Here is a 16107-nt window from a genome sequence, read left to right as displayed (position 1 = left end):
GATGCTTCAAACGTACAGTCATCAGACGCAATGCCCTCTAGGCGCTATGTGGCAAGAGCGTAGGTGTGGCTGAATTTATATGGAAGACCCCCTCCCGCCGCCCCCACCGCCAACAGCCCGATCATCATGCAATCACAAGGATGTCGAGTAACACTGGGACACCTGACAGTTTAAACGAAAGAAGAGAACAGCAACGTTTAGGTCGGAATCAGGACCACTTCTGCCTCCTCCCCAAACGTCATCCACCAGAAGGATGTTATGAAAAAGGAGCAGGGAAAATAAAACAGACAAAATGTAATTATTCCAACCCAGCCTCGAAACGCAAAGCAGACTATTCGGGAGAGGGGGGGTTATAGAAAACACCCCCGTGTCTTGAACATGGCTTAGACAAGCCCATTCCTACCTCTGGCAGGTTTCTCTGTGGCGATGGATGGGAGCTGCTGCCCGATGCACTGAAGGACTGCGTCCTCCGCCTCTGCCTTCAGGAATGAGCGCCGTCCCTCCAGCGCCGCTCTTATATCTGCTGCACAGCAGCGGGGCAGAGTCGGGCACCCGCCCGGGATGTGCCCTGACTCACTCCCGCCCTCTGACACCACCATCCCCGGGCTCCGCCCCCTCCAGGAAGCCTGCTACGATGACAGCGCAGATCACCTGCTGCAGAGACGGATTGCCTGGATGGTGTGTAACAGGCGCGTCTTGCATAGAGCGCATGCTTGACAAGCCTTCCACTTTCAGGCGCTAGGATGCTGCAGGGTTTAAGAGACGCCACCGCTTTTACAGTGCGAGCGATTATGACTCAGAAGTGGTTATACTTGCACGACAGCTCTTATTTGAAAGATGTGTGGATTGTCTGTTAAAATAGAAAGCAGGAGGAAGTTATGCCAACATTAATATTACAGTGCCTGACAAATTCTCGGTTTTACACCATTCCTTGCCCTCCACGCCTAAAACGACAGCACTGACATTGTTTCATCTATTTCCTAGTTTTAATACAGACTCCGGGCTTCGTTACAATTGTGGCGGTGTGGCAAATAGTGGCGGTAAAGTGTAGGTAATTCTGTTACTGCTAGCATACCGCCACACTACTCTACCACCCTACAACAAGCTATGCGGGTAAGGAGAAAGATTTAAAAGTCTGGTGGTAAATCTTCCACCTAAGCATGTCAATTTTTACTGCACAATATTACCGCTCGTGGTAAATCCAAAATGGGAATTAACACCCCCGGGTTACTACTCGTAATTGTTGTAAGTAGTAATATGCCCCGTGGCACACCCAATATCCAGGCCTGGTCCCCAGTACCTTATGACCCAGGCCCCTGGCGGCATGAAATGCGGGACGATAGAGGGCCTGGGAGTTTAGGCATGGGGTGGGGGAAAACGGCGCGAAAGCGCAGGGAGGGGCGTCCGAACGGCGCCACAAGAAACAAAAGCCCAGGAAGGGCAGGAAACAGCACCTGGGAAGGTGCAAAATGTAACAGCAAGGGGTCAGGGGGGTAACCCAGCCGCCCCCAGGAAGGAACAAAAGGCTGGGGGGGTATAAGTAAGCCTGGAATAGGAGAGGTGGTACAAACCAGGTAAGAGCTCACCTCTCTTGGGTAGGCTCTTAGTGCCTGGAGAAGGAGAAGGAAAAACGTTTGCTTTTGCGGGCTCACGCATTTTTCTACCTCTCTAATTCCATTCTAATCGCAGTGGCTACAACGGTGCCGGATCAGGAGCGACCCAGAAGTACCAGCTGCAAACGAACAGAGGACTTTCGCCGTGGTCAAACGAGAAGAGTGGCCGACAGAATTCAGACGAGAAGGATGGCGGAAGGAAGAGCAAAAAGGGCCCAAGAATTCTCAGAATGGGCGAGAAAGGCGTAGAAGGAGTATGGGGCACAATGGGTGCTGGAGGTACTGCAGAAAGAAGAAAGAGCAAAGGCAACGTCGCCTCCGCTGTTCATAGAGCACAGCAGCAGCGAAGGAGAAGACAAAGTGCCGCAAGGACAGAAAAGGGGCAGAGCGGAGGCAAAGAGAGCAGAAGAACAGTCAGAGGCACCAACCAAGAGAAAGAAAAAAGATAAAAAGAAAGGTACTGGGAATAATAATGTGGGGAATATTATAGTAAAAATGTTAAAAAATTGCGTCACGGTTTCGGGTAAGTCGCCCAGAACCAATGACAAAATGAGGGGAAGAGATCCAGGGAGGAGCAGGAAGGGAGTTCCTCAGCTGAAACAAGCAGTGATGACGAAGGGCTTGGGTAAAATGGAGAGGAGTGGTGAGCAGGGAAAAACAGAGAGGGGCAGGGGCAGAACCCAGGGAAACCCCGGTCCCGGCACCACAGGCGGCGCCAGCAGAGCCCAGGGAAACCTCGGTCCCGACACCATAAGGGGCACCAGTAGTCCCGGTGCTGTAAGGGGCACCAATGATCCCGACACCGCAAGGTGCACCGGCAGGGCCAAACATAGTGGCAGGGGCCACACCGCCAGGGCAACACTGACGGTGGCAGCAGCAGAAAATGGGGGGCCACTCATGACGAAATATGGCAGGCCAACCATGGGTAAAGACGCACAGGGCAAATCGATGAAAGCGATGGCTTGGTACATAAATGACAAAGTAAAGGAAAAAATATGGAGGAAGGAATTGATCGACATCTTTACATTGTTAGATTGTCAAAAGAGGGGGATGAATGTGGCCCTAGAGGACATGAAGGAGGACGAGAAAAGTCTACTAAAAAAGGGGCCAGTGGTAAGGAGTTTTGACAACTGGATGTCGGCCTTCACCATAATGTCTACAATTATATTACAAAAATTCCCGGAAGACGGGGTAGCATTAGTTGCGTATCAACAGAGGGTGCTGAAGGTACACGCAGTGTTTGGAGGGGACGCGTGGCTGGAGTATGACCACGAGTTCAGAAAGGAGATGGACTGCTTTCCGGATATGGGCTGGGATGAAGAAAACTTTAACCGCTACATATTTAACGTGCTAAAGGAGAAATGGGATTCCAAGGAGCGGAGCACAGGGGGACAGCAGAGAAAGCAGTATTGGCAGAATGATTACAAAGCGGATTATAGATCCAGTAGCAGAAAGTACGAATCCAGCTATGACAGAAATAGAGACCAGAGTTTTCAGAGCAGAAATTACGGGTCACAAAGAGGGTGGCAGAGCAGCCTGCCCCCGACAACACAGGGGGGGAGGCAGTGGGAGCACGGGGACAGCACGAGCAGAACCAGGACAATGCAGGAGTTTTGAAAAGGGGGTACCCTGTAGCTGGGGATGGAAGTGCAAGTTCAGCCACAAGTGCGAGAGATGCAAGGGTAACCACAGCAGCTCCAAGTGCACAAGGGCCGCGCTCCAAGTGGCAGAAGAGATGAGATGCAGAAATAAGAACTGGGGCGGGAAAGGGGCCACGCCGGTAAAAATCGAGAGGATGGAAAGGTGGCTCCAGAAATACCCAGACCAAGAAGCGGCAGAACAAATCAGACAAGGCTTTAGAGAAGGTTTTAACATCCCGTTTACCGGGCAGGGAGCGCAAGACATTCCTAGGAATCTAAAATCGGCAATCGAAAACAGGGATATAGTGACCAGTAAGATCAGGAAAGAAGTAGAACTGGGGAGGGTGGAGGGCCCCTTTACGGCCTTACCATTCGAAGAATTTATATGTTCACCACTAGGGCTGGTGCCGAAAAAAGACAAAGGGGAATACAGGCTGATACACCACCTATCCTACCCCCCGGGGGCCTCGGTGAACGACGGCATCGCCCAGAGTGAGGCTACAGTATCATATTCAGACTTCGAGGAGGCAGTGGAACTGGTCAGGAAAGCGGGGGAAGGGGCATGGATGGCGAAAGCAGACATTAAATCAGCATTTCGCATGTTGCCAGTCAACAGCGGATCACAAAGATGGTTATGTATGCATTGGGAGGGGGAATACTTCATCGACAAATGCCTCCCGATGGGGTGCGCCATCTCATGCGCATATTTCGAGAGGGTAAGTTCATTTTTACAATGGGCAGTAACACAAGAGATGAGGGAGTCCATGATGGTACATTACCTGGACGATTTCTATTTCGTCGGGCCCAAAGGTTCGGAGCTATGCAGGGCAACCCTGGACAAATTCGTGGAAATAACAAGGGAGTGGGGTTTTCCGCTGGCGGAGGAGAAAACGATGGGCCCAACGCATATTATCCAATTCCTAGGTATAGAAATTGACTCAAACAAGGGAAGGTGTCGGATCCCACAGGACAAGGTGACGGAGCTGCTGAAGACAATAAAGGAACTACAAGGAAGAAACAAAGCGACAGTGAGAGAATTGGAAGCACTGGCAGGAAAACTGAACTTCGCAGGAAGAGTCATACCACAGGGGAGGGTGTTCCAGAGAAGTATTGAGCTGAAAACGAGAAGTGCTACCAAGGGGCACCACAGAGTCAGGCTAGGGGGAGGAATCAAGAGAGATCTGGAAGTGTGGGCAGAATTTCTGAAATACTTCAAGGGCTCGGTAATATAGCGCTAACCGGTGAACGAGGAAGGTAAAAGGGTGTTGTTCACCGATGCAGCAGGTGGCCTCGGTTTTGGCGCAATACTGGGGAATAAATGGTGTGCAGGCAAGTGGCCAAAATCGTGGCAAGTGGCGGAATGGATGAAAAACATAACGCTGCTGGAGCTCTTCCCGATATGGGTCGGGTTATGCGCATGGGGGGAAGAGCTAGGAAACAAGGAGTTGGCAGTATGGTCAGATAACATGGCGGTGGTGCACGTGTTAAACAAAGGAAGTGCGTCATGCATGATAGTATTGGAATTAATGAGGGCAATCACACTGGAAAGCCTAAAAATGAATACATGCATAAAGGTGAGGCATATCGCTGGGGAAGAAAATGTGGTGGCTGATGCAATCTCTCACTTTCAGTGGGAGAATTTCAGGGAGCTGAGACCGGACGCCGACAAGGAAAGAACGCCCACGCCGCGGAAGGCATGGGTCCTGTTGGAGGCACTAGAAAGGAAAGCATGGTTGGCAACAAGGTCGACTCAAAAGAAGTGGGAGAGGAACGGAGAAAAGAAAGGGTCATCGACAAGCTGACCAGAAATGCCCTGACGTACAAAACGGGTAAGCAGTACGAAAAGCATGTAAAAGATGTGTTGGTGGAAACAGGTTTAAAAGAGGTGGAAAAAATGTCAACGGAAAAAATTTGTGAATTTCTCGAAGGGGCATTTGCCAAAGGGAAAAAGAAAAGCTGGGCAGCAGCGCACCTAGCGGCGGTGGCATATACCACAATAGTGGCGGGCATACCGGACCCAACCGACAGCGCTAAGATAAAATACACTATGAGGGGATGGGCGAAGTTAGAGGGGAAGAAACCAGATAGCAGAAGGCCGGTAAATTTTGGGAAATTGATAATTCTGTTAAAAGTGCTGCAAGACACATGCAGCAGTGCATCGAAACCGCGCTGTTCAGGGCAGCATTTGCGCTAGCATACTATGGAGCTTTCAGAATAGGGGAACTAGTGGCCAGGAATACGGTGGCAGGAGACGGCCTGGCAAGGAAAGACGTTAGTATGGGAATCAAAGGGATGTCTATAATGCTAAAGAAATCTAAGACAGACCAAACGGGGAAGGGGAGAGCAATAGATCTCAATTGCATCAGAGAGAAGGACCACTGTCCCAGATGCATCACCCAAGAATTCCTAGATCGGCGACCAGATGTCGACGGACAGTTACTAATTCATAGGGACGGCAGTGCACTCAGCAGGTACCAGTTTCAGGCAGTATTGAAACAGGCGGTAGCAAAAGCAGGATGGGATCCAGCCGAATTTGGGACACACTCTTTCAGGATAGGAGCAGCAACCTCTGCGTGGGCGGGGGGCCTGGGAGCAAAGGGGGTGAGAAGAATTGGGGGATGGAAGCCGCAATGTTTTAAGAAATACATAACGGAGGAACTGATAAGACACTTATCTCCCCCGTTTCCACAGAGGCCGGACCATACAAATCGGCATGGATAGTGGGGCACTCTTTCGTGACCCGGGCGGGCAGGTGGCTGGAAGAGGTGGAGCTAGGACTACTTTTCAGGAACACAATTACGTCCTGGTGGGGGCTCCCGGGGATGCACTGGGAGGACATCCACGACAGGCTGCCGGACCTGATAGGTTTCAGGGACCCCTCCCCGAGTACCTGTTTATACATCTCGGTGGGAACGACCTGGTGAGCACAAACAGGGGTAAATTACAAAGGAACATTTGCGAGTCGCTGCATAGCATAGCCTGCAGCTGGTGGAAAACCGAGATTTTTATGTCAGAAATAATACCAAGAAGGGTCTGGTATGGGGCACAGAAGAGGCACGCAATTGAAATAGCCAGAAAAAAACTAAATAAATCAGTAGAAAAGTACTGCAAGAGCACAGGGCTGCATTTCATAAGACATGGCTTACACCGGAACAATCCGGACATGTTTCACCGGGATGGGGTGCACCTATCAAGGAAAGGGATGGGTTTTTTTTCCAACAACATTTTTAGGGCACTCCAAGAACGGGGTTGTAGGTAAGGTGCTTGTAGAGGAAAAACCGGTGGGGGGTGTCTGTACTTCTACTCTCTATACGGTAGAGGAGAGGCACAGAAGACCCCAGCCAAGATTCTCTATTACGGTAGCAATTGTCGAGCAATCAAGGCCTAGCTTCTCAGGAGGTGATGCGGGCTGGTTCTTAAGTACAGTGTAGTCCCCAAGCCCCCACAAAGGAATGTCCACACACTGTATTGGTTAGAACACAGTCTTTATATAATCAATATTCAAGGTTATGTACACTTATCATAATAACTCACTTTGTACTCAGGAAAATCAACAATGGCAAATATATACAATTCTAAAGTGGTACCACTCTTTGTATTAGATCTAATTAAAGTGCATGAACAATACTGTATCAATGTCACACTAATCAATAGAGTGAAACCAGCAATAGAGAGAGGAGAGAAAATAAGATGGTTGAGCAATAGGCAGAATACTGGCCCCTACCACTAGACACAGTTCTGTGTGGAGATCCCCCAGCTGGGCAACCTGTAAAATAAAGATATAGCACAAGCCCAGTCCATATATTGTTCTGCAAGTCTTATTCCCTCCTATAATGTTTTTACCCCCCCCCAATGTACCTGGTGGAGTCGAGTTCTTCGAAGAGGCGTCGACAGATCCTTCTTGAGTGACCCCCTTTCAAGCGGGAGTCACGGATCGTCGAAAAACGTCGAGGAACACGGCGTTCGGCGACGGGGAATCGACGGCCCTTCTTGAATGCCTTCCCTTTCAAGCGGGAGGCACGGGGCGTCGAACGTCCGCCGACAAACAGGGTAAAACGGCGTCGATGAGGCGGCAGCTTCGTCCGAGTGGTGCTCGTCGGCGTCGGAGCGTCGGCGTCCTGCAAGGCAGAGGCGTGCGGGGCACCTCGGTGACAATAGTTCTGGACCGCAAAGATTGTGGAGACGGAGGCCCAGCAAGGGCGTCGAGTCGTTCGAGTCTTTGTGATCTTCGGGTGGCGGGAAACCCACCGGCAGGTTTCTCCTCGGCGCGTTGGTCGTCCTCGACTTTCTCCGGCAGGATAAAGCGGTCGACGGTGCGAACGAGGGAGTCCTTCGATTCGAATGTTCTTAGGCAAAGGAGCGGACGGCTCCGGTCGTCGGCGGCACGGCGTCAAGTGGTTCCCACAGCTGGGCAACACAACTTCGACGGGCCTCCAGCGGTTACACAAACCTGCGAACCCTGGTCGACGGCAATGGATTTCGACGGCGGCGATGTCCGGGTGCTTCACTTCGATCTCCTCGACGGTCCCGTCTTGGGTCGACAGCCTTTCGAGGGTCTGTCTTCCAGGGCGCTTCGGCGAAGATGGAGCGGTGCTCGATGGTCCCTTGGAGCACGGGAAGAGGGCGCCTTACCAGGTCCTCTCTCGGGTCAGCCTTCGACGATTTCGGCAGCCTTCGGATCGGTCGAAGCAAATGCCACAGCAAGTCTTCTTCTTCCAGCTGGACGTCGAGGATCAGCAGTTCCAGTTACTCTTAGAGTGGAGACTCAGCTCCAGGATGCTTCTGAACGTTTCCTGAACGTTCCTGGACGTTCTTGCACGTTCCTGACCCTCTGGCTGCTTCTGAACCAACTACCAGTGGTGAGAGGTCCCCAGATATACTATCCTGCCTCTCATCCACACTGCTGGCACACACTCAGCAGCCAATCATACAGAAGGGCATTCATGCAGTCAGTCAGCCAATCAGGCACACAGTGCATTCAGGCCACACTCCTCCCTTTCAGACACTCACAACAAGGAATGTGGATTGGGACAAGTACCCAGCCATTCAACACTACACACTGCATTCAGGCCAGTTTCGGGCAGGAATGTCTCAGTCTTTGTCTCTCATGCCAGAAACCAGACAACCACAACAAGGAGTGTATATTGGTCACACACTCCATTCACCCAGGTCCCACCCACAGGAGGTACCCACATCATACAGTCACTGGGAAGGCTCCAGTCAGTCTAGCTGGGCCTTCACAACAACACCATATATGGAACTTCCACCCAACAGCCAGTCAGGGGGAAGGGACAGAGTCAGGGCTTCCCAGGACTTTGGGAAAACAAGATAACAGGCAATAGAAAGCAAGAGGCCACAGGGGCCATCTTGTTTTCTATCAGGAATCAACTTATCCCAATGGCAGGGCCTTGGTACCCCAAAATGGAGGACACCCAGAGCACCTGTCAAATTCAGCATGGAGCTGCCACCAGCCCATACCCTGCTCTGGGGCCACCCACAGGTGCCCAAAAACATACACTAGGGGCACAGGGTTGTACCCCTACCCATGGGTGCCATAAGGGTATCCCATGGGTCTGTTCACCAAACCAAAAGAGAGAGCTGCACTGCCAGGAGTCCCACATGGACTCCTGGGCAGAAAACATGACAGAACACACGATAAAAAGCAGTAAAGGACAAGGATTCAGAGGCCCTGTCCCTCTGATCCATTTCCAGCATCACAGTGCTTTTGGGGGGGACCTGAGCGGGCGTAAAGGACAGCCGCTCAGGTGTGGCGGCATGTGCCCAGGAACGAAGGCCCAGGGATAACAAGGACTCAGGAGGAGCCTTGGGCAACTTCGGGACTGGACACAATGTGCCCAAAAGCATATGGCAGTGTAATTATTACTACGGCCTACAACTTTTCCATACACATAAGTTGTCTGTGATTTATTACTTAGGTAGGGATCTGGTAAGAGAAGCAAAGTGAACCCACACTACTCAGCCTATGACCCAGGCCCCGGGCCGCATGAAATGGGGACGATAGAGGGTCTGGGAGTTTAGGCGCGGGGTGGGGGAAAACGGCGCGAAAGCGTAGGGAGGGGCGTCCGAACGTCGCCACAAGAAACAAAAGCCCAGGAAGGGCAGGAAACAGCACCTGGGAAGGTGCGAAATGTAACAGCAAGGGGTCAGGGGGGTAACCCGACCACCCCCAGGAAGGAACAAAAGGCCGGGGGGGTATAAGTAAGCCTGGAAAAGGAGAGGTGGCACAAACCAGGTAAGAGCTCACCTCTCTCGGGTAGGCTCTTAGTGCCTGGAGAAGGGGAAGGAAAAACGTTTGCCACCCAACCCACCCTACAATAATAACGGAAGAAGAGGGTGCAGGCAGGAGCCGGTACGCCGAGTACTCTCTCGGTACACGGTCTAAAAAAGAAGGAGCGAGCAGAAGTAAGAACGCTGAGTACTCTTTCGGTACACGGTCCAAGAAAAGAAGAAACAGGCAGAAGTGGGAACGCCGAGTACTCTTTCAGTACACGGTCCAAGACACGTCGTAGGCGGCATGTGCCCAGGAACGAAGGCCCAGGGATAACAAGGACTCAGGAGGAGCCTTGGGCAACTTTGGGACTGGACACAATGTGCCCAAAAGCATATGGCAGTGTAATTATTTTGTTGTGTTGTATTTTCTGTAAGAAAATAAAATGCCTACGGCCTACAACTTTTCCATACACATAAGTTGTCTGTGATTTATTACTTAGGTAGGGATCTGGTAAGAGAAGCAAAGTGAACCCACACTACTCAGCCTAATGAAAGACACAGACACAGGTCAGCCTGTTACGGGCTCCTGGCAGCAACTGGCGCGCACGGTCTCCCCTTTATTTACTGCACATGCACGGCCCTAGTTCCGGGACGCGCAAACGTGCTCCATGCGGTTCACTCCGTAACAGTAATCTCGTGGTAAATCCACAGGTCAGAGTGGGAGCAACGGTAAACTAATTTGAAGGTAAATAGATAGATTTACAACCTATTTACTGCCAAACTCATAGTCAGGCCCTTTGTGTTTCAGTTACCTCTGTTAGCAAGAGGTGTATTTGAAAATATATTTGCTGGGTGGTCGGTGAAGGACCGGGAGATATGGTTTGTCTCTTTTTTCTAGTGATTAGTTTACTTCGGGTCAGAAATTGCTGTGCAGGAACTGCCAGGATGAGAAGCATTTTTTCTGATCTAAATGTCATGTCATTAGGTTAAAGGTCACTGGATGTCATTCCATATAATGTCCTCAATGTGCAAATCGCTAGTTTTTGATTTTGAAAATGACTACCTCTTTTTTTTGGTCAAAGAATGTTGGCGAGCCTCAGGTGGCTTAGAATTGATGCTTTTTTTCTATTCTAACAGGTTATGATATGATATGATAGTTTATTTATATAGCGCCTATGCACAATGTGTTTCAAAGCTCTTCAAGGGAAAGGAAGGGAACAAGGGAAAATTCAATGACATTCTCACAGGCCATGAACAGTAAGGATGTGAAATTAACTATCAAACTCAGCCTGATGACATTTCAGATAGTGCAAGAGCTAAGACATAGATAAGGAAGGGAGTGGGAGAGTGGGAAGGGAACAGAAACAGACAGACGACTACCGTACTAGGCCTGACGACATTTCTGGTTGAGCCGGAAAAAAACAAAAAGTGAGGGAGAGGGGTGCACAAAGGTAGAGGAGGAACAAAACAAGCGACTATCCTACTAGGCCTGACGACATTTCATATTGTGCTGGACGGTGGGGGGCAAGTAAGAGGTGGGGGAGGAGACAGACGAGGTTGCTATCATAATAGGTCCAGGGACAATTCTGATAGAGTAAGTGCATAGAAGAAAGTAAGGGGAAGAGGGGTTTATCTTTATGACAGTGGAGTGAGCTGAATCATAGGAAGACAGTGGTTTTCCAAGGGTCACAGCATTATAGGCAAAGAAGACACAATTAATTTCAAAGCCAAAAATGAAAATTCTAGATCACAATTCATTCAAACCCTGAACCTGGAAGGTCCGACGGTTATGTCCAGCAGGGATCAGAATAACTGGAAGCTATTTGGCTCCTGCGTGTAGCTAGGACGAGCTTGCCAGATAAACACAGACTTCTCACTCTAAGACAACTGGCGCGGCATTACAGAAACTGCCCTGGCGCAAGTGCAATTAGCACTAGATCAAAAATCACCATAGTGGGATTCTGGGATGTTCACCGAAGCTGCGGCAGCTTGAGCAGGAAGCTCACGCCCACCCCCCTGGCTGACCCATTTGAGCTTTCATTAGAAACATACTGCAATGTCTGGCAAAAAGAAGACTGAGACACCAGATAATCCCTTCTCAAAACATCGAAACAACTCCCTTTACTTTAGTTTTACTTTACTTTATTACATTTATAGAGCGCATCCATAGACCCATGGGTGTGAGGGCGCAGACAATAGACAAACGTGACAAACGTGACAAATAACAATCAAAGGCTGTCCTAGAACCATAAAGTAGCCAGAGAAAGGATATCCCTGAAGACATGGACGCTGGTGGAGACGCTCCTAACACTTGAGACGTTTAGGACCTCCTGAAACAGGTCGCTGGCGATGTGGGAGATGTCAAGACTACCCTCTCTGAGCGGTTGGGTAGGGTCAGCGTCCTGGAGAGACAAGTGACGGAGGTTGAGGCAAGATCTACTGGTTTGGAGGGGGAAGCCTCCGGGAGTTAGAGCCTACAATGAACTAAGAGATGAGATGACCAGGCTGCATCTGAGGAATGCACAGCTGGCAATACAAACTAGGGGCAATAACCTACGCCTTCTAGGAGTACCTGAGAAGTCAGACATCATCTTGGCTGATCTTGCTTTCCAAGTGCTGAGTGAACGCTTGCCAGATGAAGGATTAAACAGAAGCGACATTGATGTGGCGTTTAGGGCTGTCAGGATGGACCCTGGCAGGCCGAGACACAATATTATTACTTTTGTCAAGACTTCAGTCAAAGAAACCATTCTGCAGTGGTCGAGGCGCCTGGGATCCCTAACCGGGTGTGGAAATGCCGTCAACTCTACCTTCACGTCCCCAAATGCGGCAGCTAAAAGGAGAGCCTTTGGAGAGGCAAAGCAGATGCCGAGGCAACGTCATATTATAGTTTACCTCCTAAAGCCTGTGTCGCTAAAATGACTGCTGGCTGATCATCTGAAGATTACTCAAGACCCGAATCAGTCGTGTGACCATGGGCTGAGCCCGCGCTTGTTTGGAAGGTCCCTCTGAAAGGTGCTGGCCACATTGATGTACTATTTGCATATGCTTCGTTTTGCAGCAGTGTGTTATTGGATTTTTACATACGCTTTTTTCTAACTAAGATGGCGGGGGTCCGGCAGTTTATAACAGTCTTTTTCTGCATCGCCCTCTCCTCCTTGGGGTTTCAGAGCGCTCTGCCTGTGCCATTATACCACGCTGCATATGCTTAGAATGTCCCACCTCTATGTGGCTTCCTTTTCCATTGCAGCATTTCTTCGAACAACAACGATAATTAAGAGAGATAAGTTTAGCGAGGCTTAGACTGGGTAGGGCCTGAGCGAGCAAGGCCCACCCAAAATCTGTAAACGCCTGCTCTGCAGTGCTGTGTGGGCATTTACAGATGATGTGAATGTCACTGCAGTGGGTCCAACTACATTAGCTTCAGGCCCCACTTGTTAGGCAATCCTGGCTATGTTTCTGATTAAGACGACGACTCTGCCCTTCCGCCCGCATCGGCTCTCGGCTTACAGGAGCATACTCATTCTAGCACAGGTGGGCTTCACGCTAGACTTGCTATTCTTCCAGTTTCTGACCCATGCCTAGCCACGCTGAGGGTGAGAAAAGGAGTTCCCGGCAAAACCGGGCTTCATGCTGGAAATGTCTAATGCTATAAAAAGTGTTGCTTCATTTCTAAATGACCTCGCTCTCTATTGGAAATTAAAAGTGACTATTTCTATGTCTATGTCTAGTGAGGGCCCTGTCAGTGTTGGAAATATTTTTTGGTCATTTTCAACACAAGCAGGTAATACCGCATGACTGTTCTTTGCAGGGGAGGCAGAAACGTGGGTTGGGCTTGGGGTTAAGCCCGAAGTCCTGACATTAGCTTAGCCCCTGATCTTTTCCAGACCTAACAACACCCCTGCTGGGGTCATGTGCTATGAGCAGCAGTGGTGGAAATGGGAAACATTTGGAAGGGGATCCTACAGTAGCCGGGTGGGCGCGGTGTTTGGAGGAGTGGCAGAGTTCAGGGGGGCAGAGCTGGCAGTTGACCTCCGATCAAAGGAAATGTTCTAAATAATAGTTTTAAAATGGCACAATTTTTTTCATGCTGCTTCTTTTCCAAACTCCACACTGTATATCAATTCCACTTTAAACCACTTCCATGGAGTGGTGCACCCAAACTATGTTATCATTACCACTTGAAAATTGCTTTGGGGTCCCAAAGCTGTTGATATGGCCTATTATGATTCTGCCAGTATGAGCGAAAAGTAGAGTCCCACCTAATGCCATTTAAAAGACGGGCCTCATTACGACTTTTGAGGTAGCCATGGTGCTATTGGTGCCATGGCTGCCTCCAAAATCGGATCCAGGTTCCCTGAATGGGGAATTACCAGGCCATTCCGAGTTCGGACGGCCCGGTAATTCCTCCTACAGGGAACCCGGGCACGGACCTTCCCCATTCCCATTTGAGCCCCCATAGCGGGACCCACTATGGACGTCTGTTGGAACCAGACGTTCAGATCGGGTCCCGCGAGGGGACTTGTAATATTGCGGAATGGGTTTAACGGCGCCGCCACAATTAGCGGCGCCCGTTAAACCATTCCGCAATAGTCATAATGAGGCCCAGTGTATCCTGTCAAAGAGCTAAGCTATTCTGTTAATTCGCTGTCCTGTGATTTCGAGAAAAAAAGAACACCGTCAGGACGCTGGTGCAATACTTCTTAATTGAAAGGAACTATGTCTTGGAACATTTGATAGTGGCCGCTTGTTTTACCTCAGTGAGGCTGGGGCTGCGCTTGATGTCAGGGTTTGATAAATGCACTGTGAAAAAAGAAAACACATGCCTGTGTCACACAATGAGCCGCGTTAAATCGGCTCGAGATCCTAATGTATATTGTGATGTTCAGCTATGAACTATTAGAATCATATCCCTACCTTTGCTGTACTGCGAATCTTGAATGCCTGCTGGCGACCGCGGAGGTGTGCATGCCGGCGCTCTTAAAAAGATCAGCGTGTCAGCCGGACCATGGAATGTTCCAGTTATCCTGGTAACACGCTAGGGTGATTGGAACATTCATAAAACATCACTAACCAAAACAGAAGTAGGTAGTGTTCCGTGAAGGAAACTTCAGGGAGTTGTGGTTAGCGCAGTGTATGTCAGTCACCAGATAACAAATTGTAAATAAAATATATAGACTGCCTTAAGGATATGCAAAACTTCAATACCGGATAGTGTCTCAGCCTGCTGTGTGACATATGTAGTGGCCCTCCCCACTTTTTTTTTTTACAATCGACTCGATTGAATCGAGCGCTTTGGTTTGTTCGATGTGGTCTTTGGAGCTGAGCCTGGCCGGATCCCGAGATACGGCTAGACATATGATGTCAGATCTCGGATCCAGCGAGAGCCGGCCCATTGGCCACCGCTGATGAGCGGCAGACTCCTGTGTTGGGGCTCCAGCCTCTGGTTTGAAATTGAAGGTAGTACAGGGAGAGTTATGTCACCCTATGTTATGAGCCCTTTAACCTACGCTGAATACAGAGGCGTTGCCATGCAGGGTTTGAGGGGGCTTTAGCCCCTCATCTTTTGGTTGTAGCCCCGGATAGAAGCTCAGAGACTACAACCAAAAGGCTAGCCAGCCCCGAGTCCCGACAGTTCCGACATTAGCGTAGCCCCAGATCTTTTACAAACCTAGCAACAGCCCTGGCTGAATATTACACCACAGCCCTCTCTTTGACGCCATTTTCATGGAACACGTGTGCTTTGCTGCTGGTGGGTGTGAGCTTTCATAGGGAGTCGGCATGCTGATGCACACAATTCGTGCTAAGTGCAATGTGTTGTGCTCAATGCTACATGTCTTTGGCGTGATGGTGTGCATGTACATGTAGTTTCTGTGGAGACAGGGGTGAATTGCATTTGTATTGCATTTTACGTAATAGGCAATCAGTCCAGGTTAAGGTTCGTGACCCGAGACATATTTGTTGGACCACAGTGTGCTTCGTGTACACTGTTAAGGCCCCCGCTTCTAGCATGCTGTTGCCTGTTGGTTTGGTGGAGTTGGCTCAGCTGAAATGCTTTTTAGCGGTCCCCGCTGTCGGGTTGCTGGGTGGACAGGCACATGGAAATACGCTCTGTCATGTACTAATGGCCTATGTTCTACTGGATGGTAGATGTGGTCCAACACGGGCCGCTCTGGTGATAGTGCTGGAGGTGCATTGTGCACGCCATTTTCAGTATTACGGAAGAATGTATTCTTGCCAAGCAATGCTTGGGGGATATCTGTGGGCAGCGAAGAGTATATGTGATATGGCTTTGCCTGACTGACTTGTGCATGCTGTGTAGAAATTCTATATGTACTGTGGATTGGGGGCTGGGTCTGCATGTGCACCTCTGATAGAATTTGGGATTGGTGTGGAATTCTGGATTTGCATTTGCTCATGGCCTTTGACGTATGTAGCACTCCGTGTGATGTTGGGGTAGAAGGCGTGCTGATATAATTGACCAGGTGGGGATGACTTCCGTTTCTCACCTTTGATATGTATATTTGGAATGATTTTATGATGATCTTTCACCCCTTTGCTTGAAGTGTTATTTATTTATTTCTTGCTCTATGTTGTACCTGTTGGGTGGTGGGTACACCTTT

The 16107-nt window shown here is 49.8% G+C and overlaps 1 protein-coding gene across 2 annotated transcripts in view; it reads right to left on the bottom strand.

The window, feature by feature from the left end:
- LOC138521045 (uncharacterized) overlaps positions 1 to 16107 on the bottom strand; it is a 63462-nt gene that overhangs the window by 33068 nt on the left and 14287 nt on the right. Inside the window, exon 1 of one of the 2 annotated variants that reach the window (XM_069633558.1) lies at positions 404 to 643. The exons of the other annotated variant lie outside the window; for it this stretch is intronic. Coding sequence (XP_069489659.1) covers positions 404 to 599 — 196 coding nt within the window. The 5' untranslated portion in view covers positions 600 to 643. Of the gene's footprint in view, positions 1 to 403; positions 644 to 16107 lie in introns of those variants that run through there. 2 annotated transcript variants of the gene reach the window in all.

This window comes from Ambystoma mexicanum, chromosome 13, assembly GCF_040938575.1.
Source record: "Ambystoma mexicanum isolate Mex_15411 chromosome 13, UKY_AmexF1_1, whole genome shotgun sequence".
Lineage (NCBI taxonomy): Eukaryota > Metazoa > Chordata > Amphibia > Caudata > Ambystomatidae > Ambystoma > Ambystoma mexicanum.
Note: the sequence above shows the minus strand (reverse complement) of the source record. Positions and strands in the feature narration are given on the sequence as shown.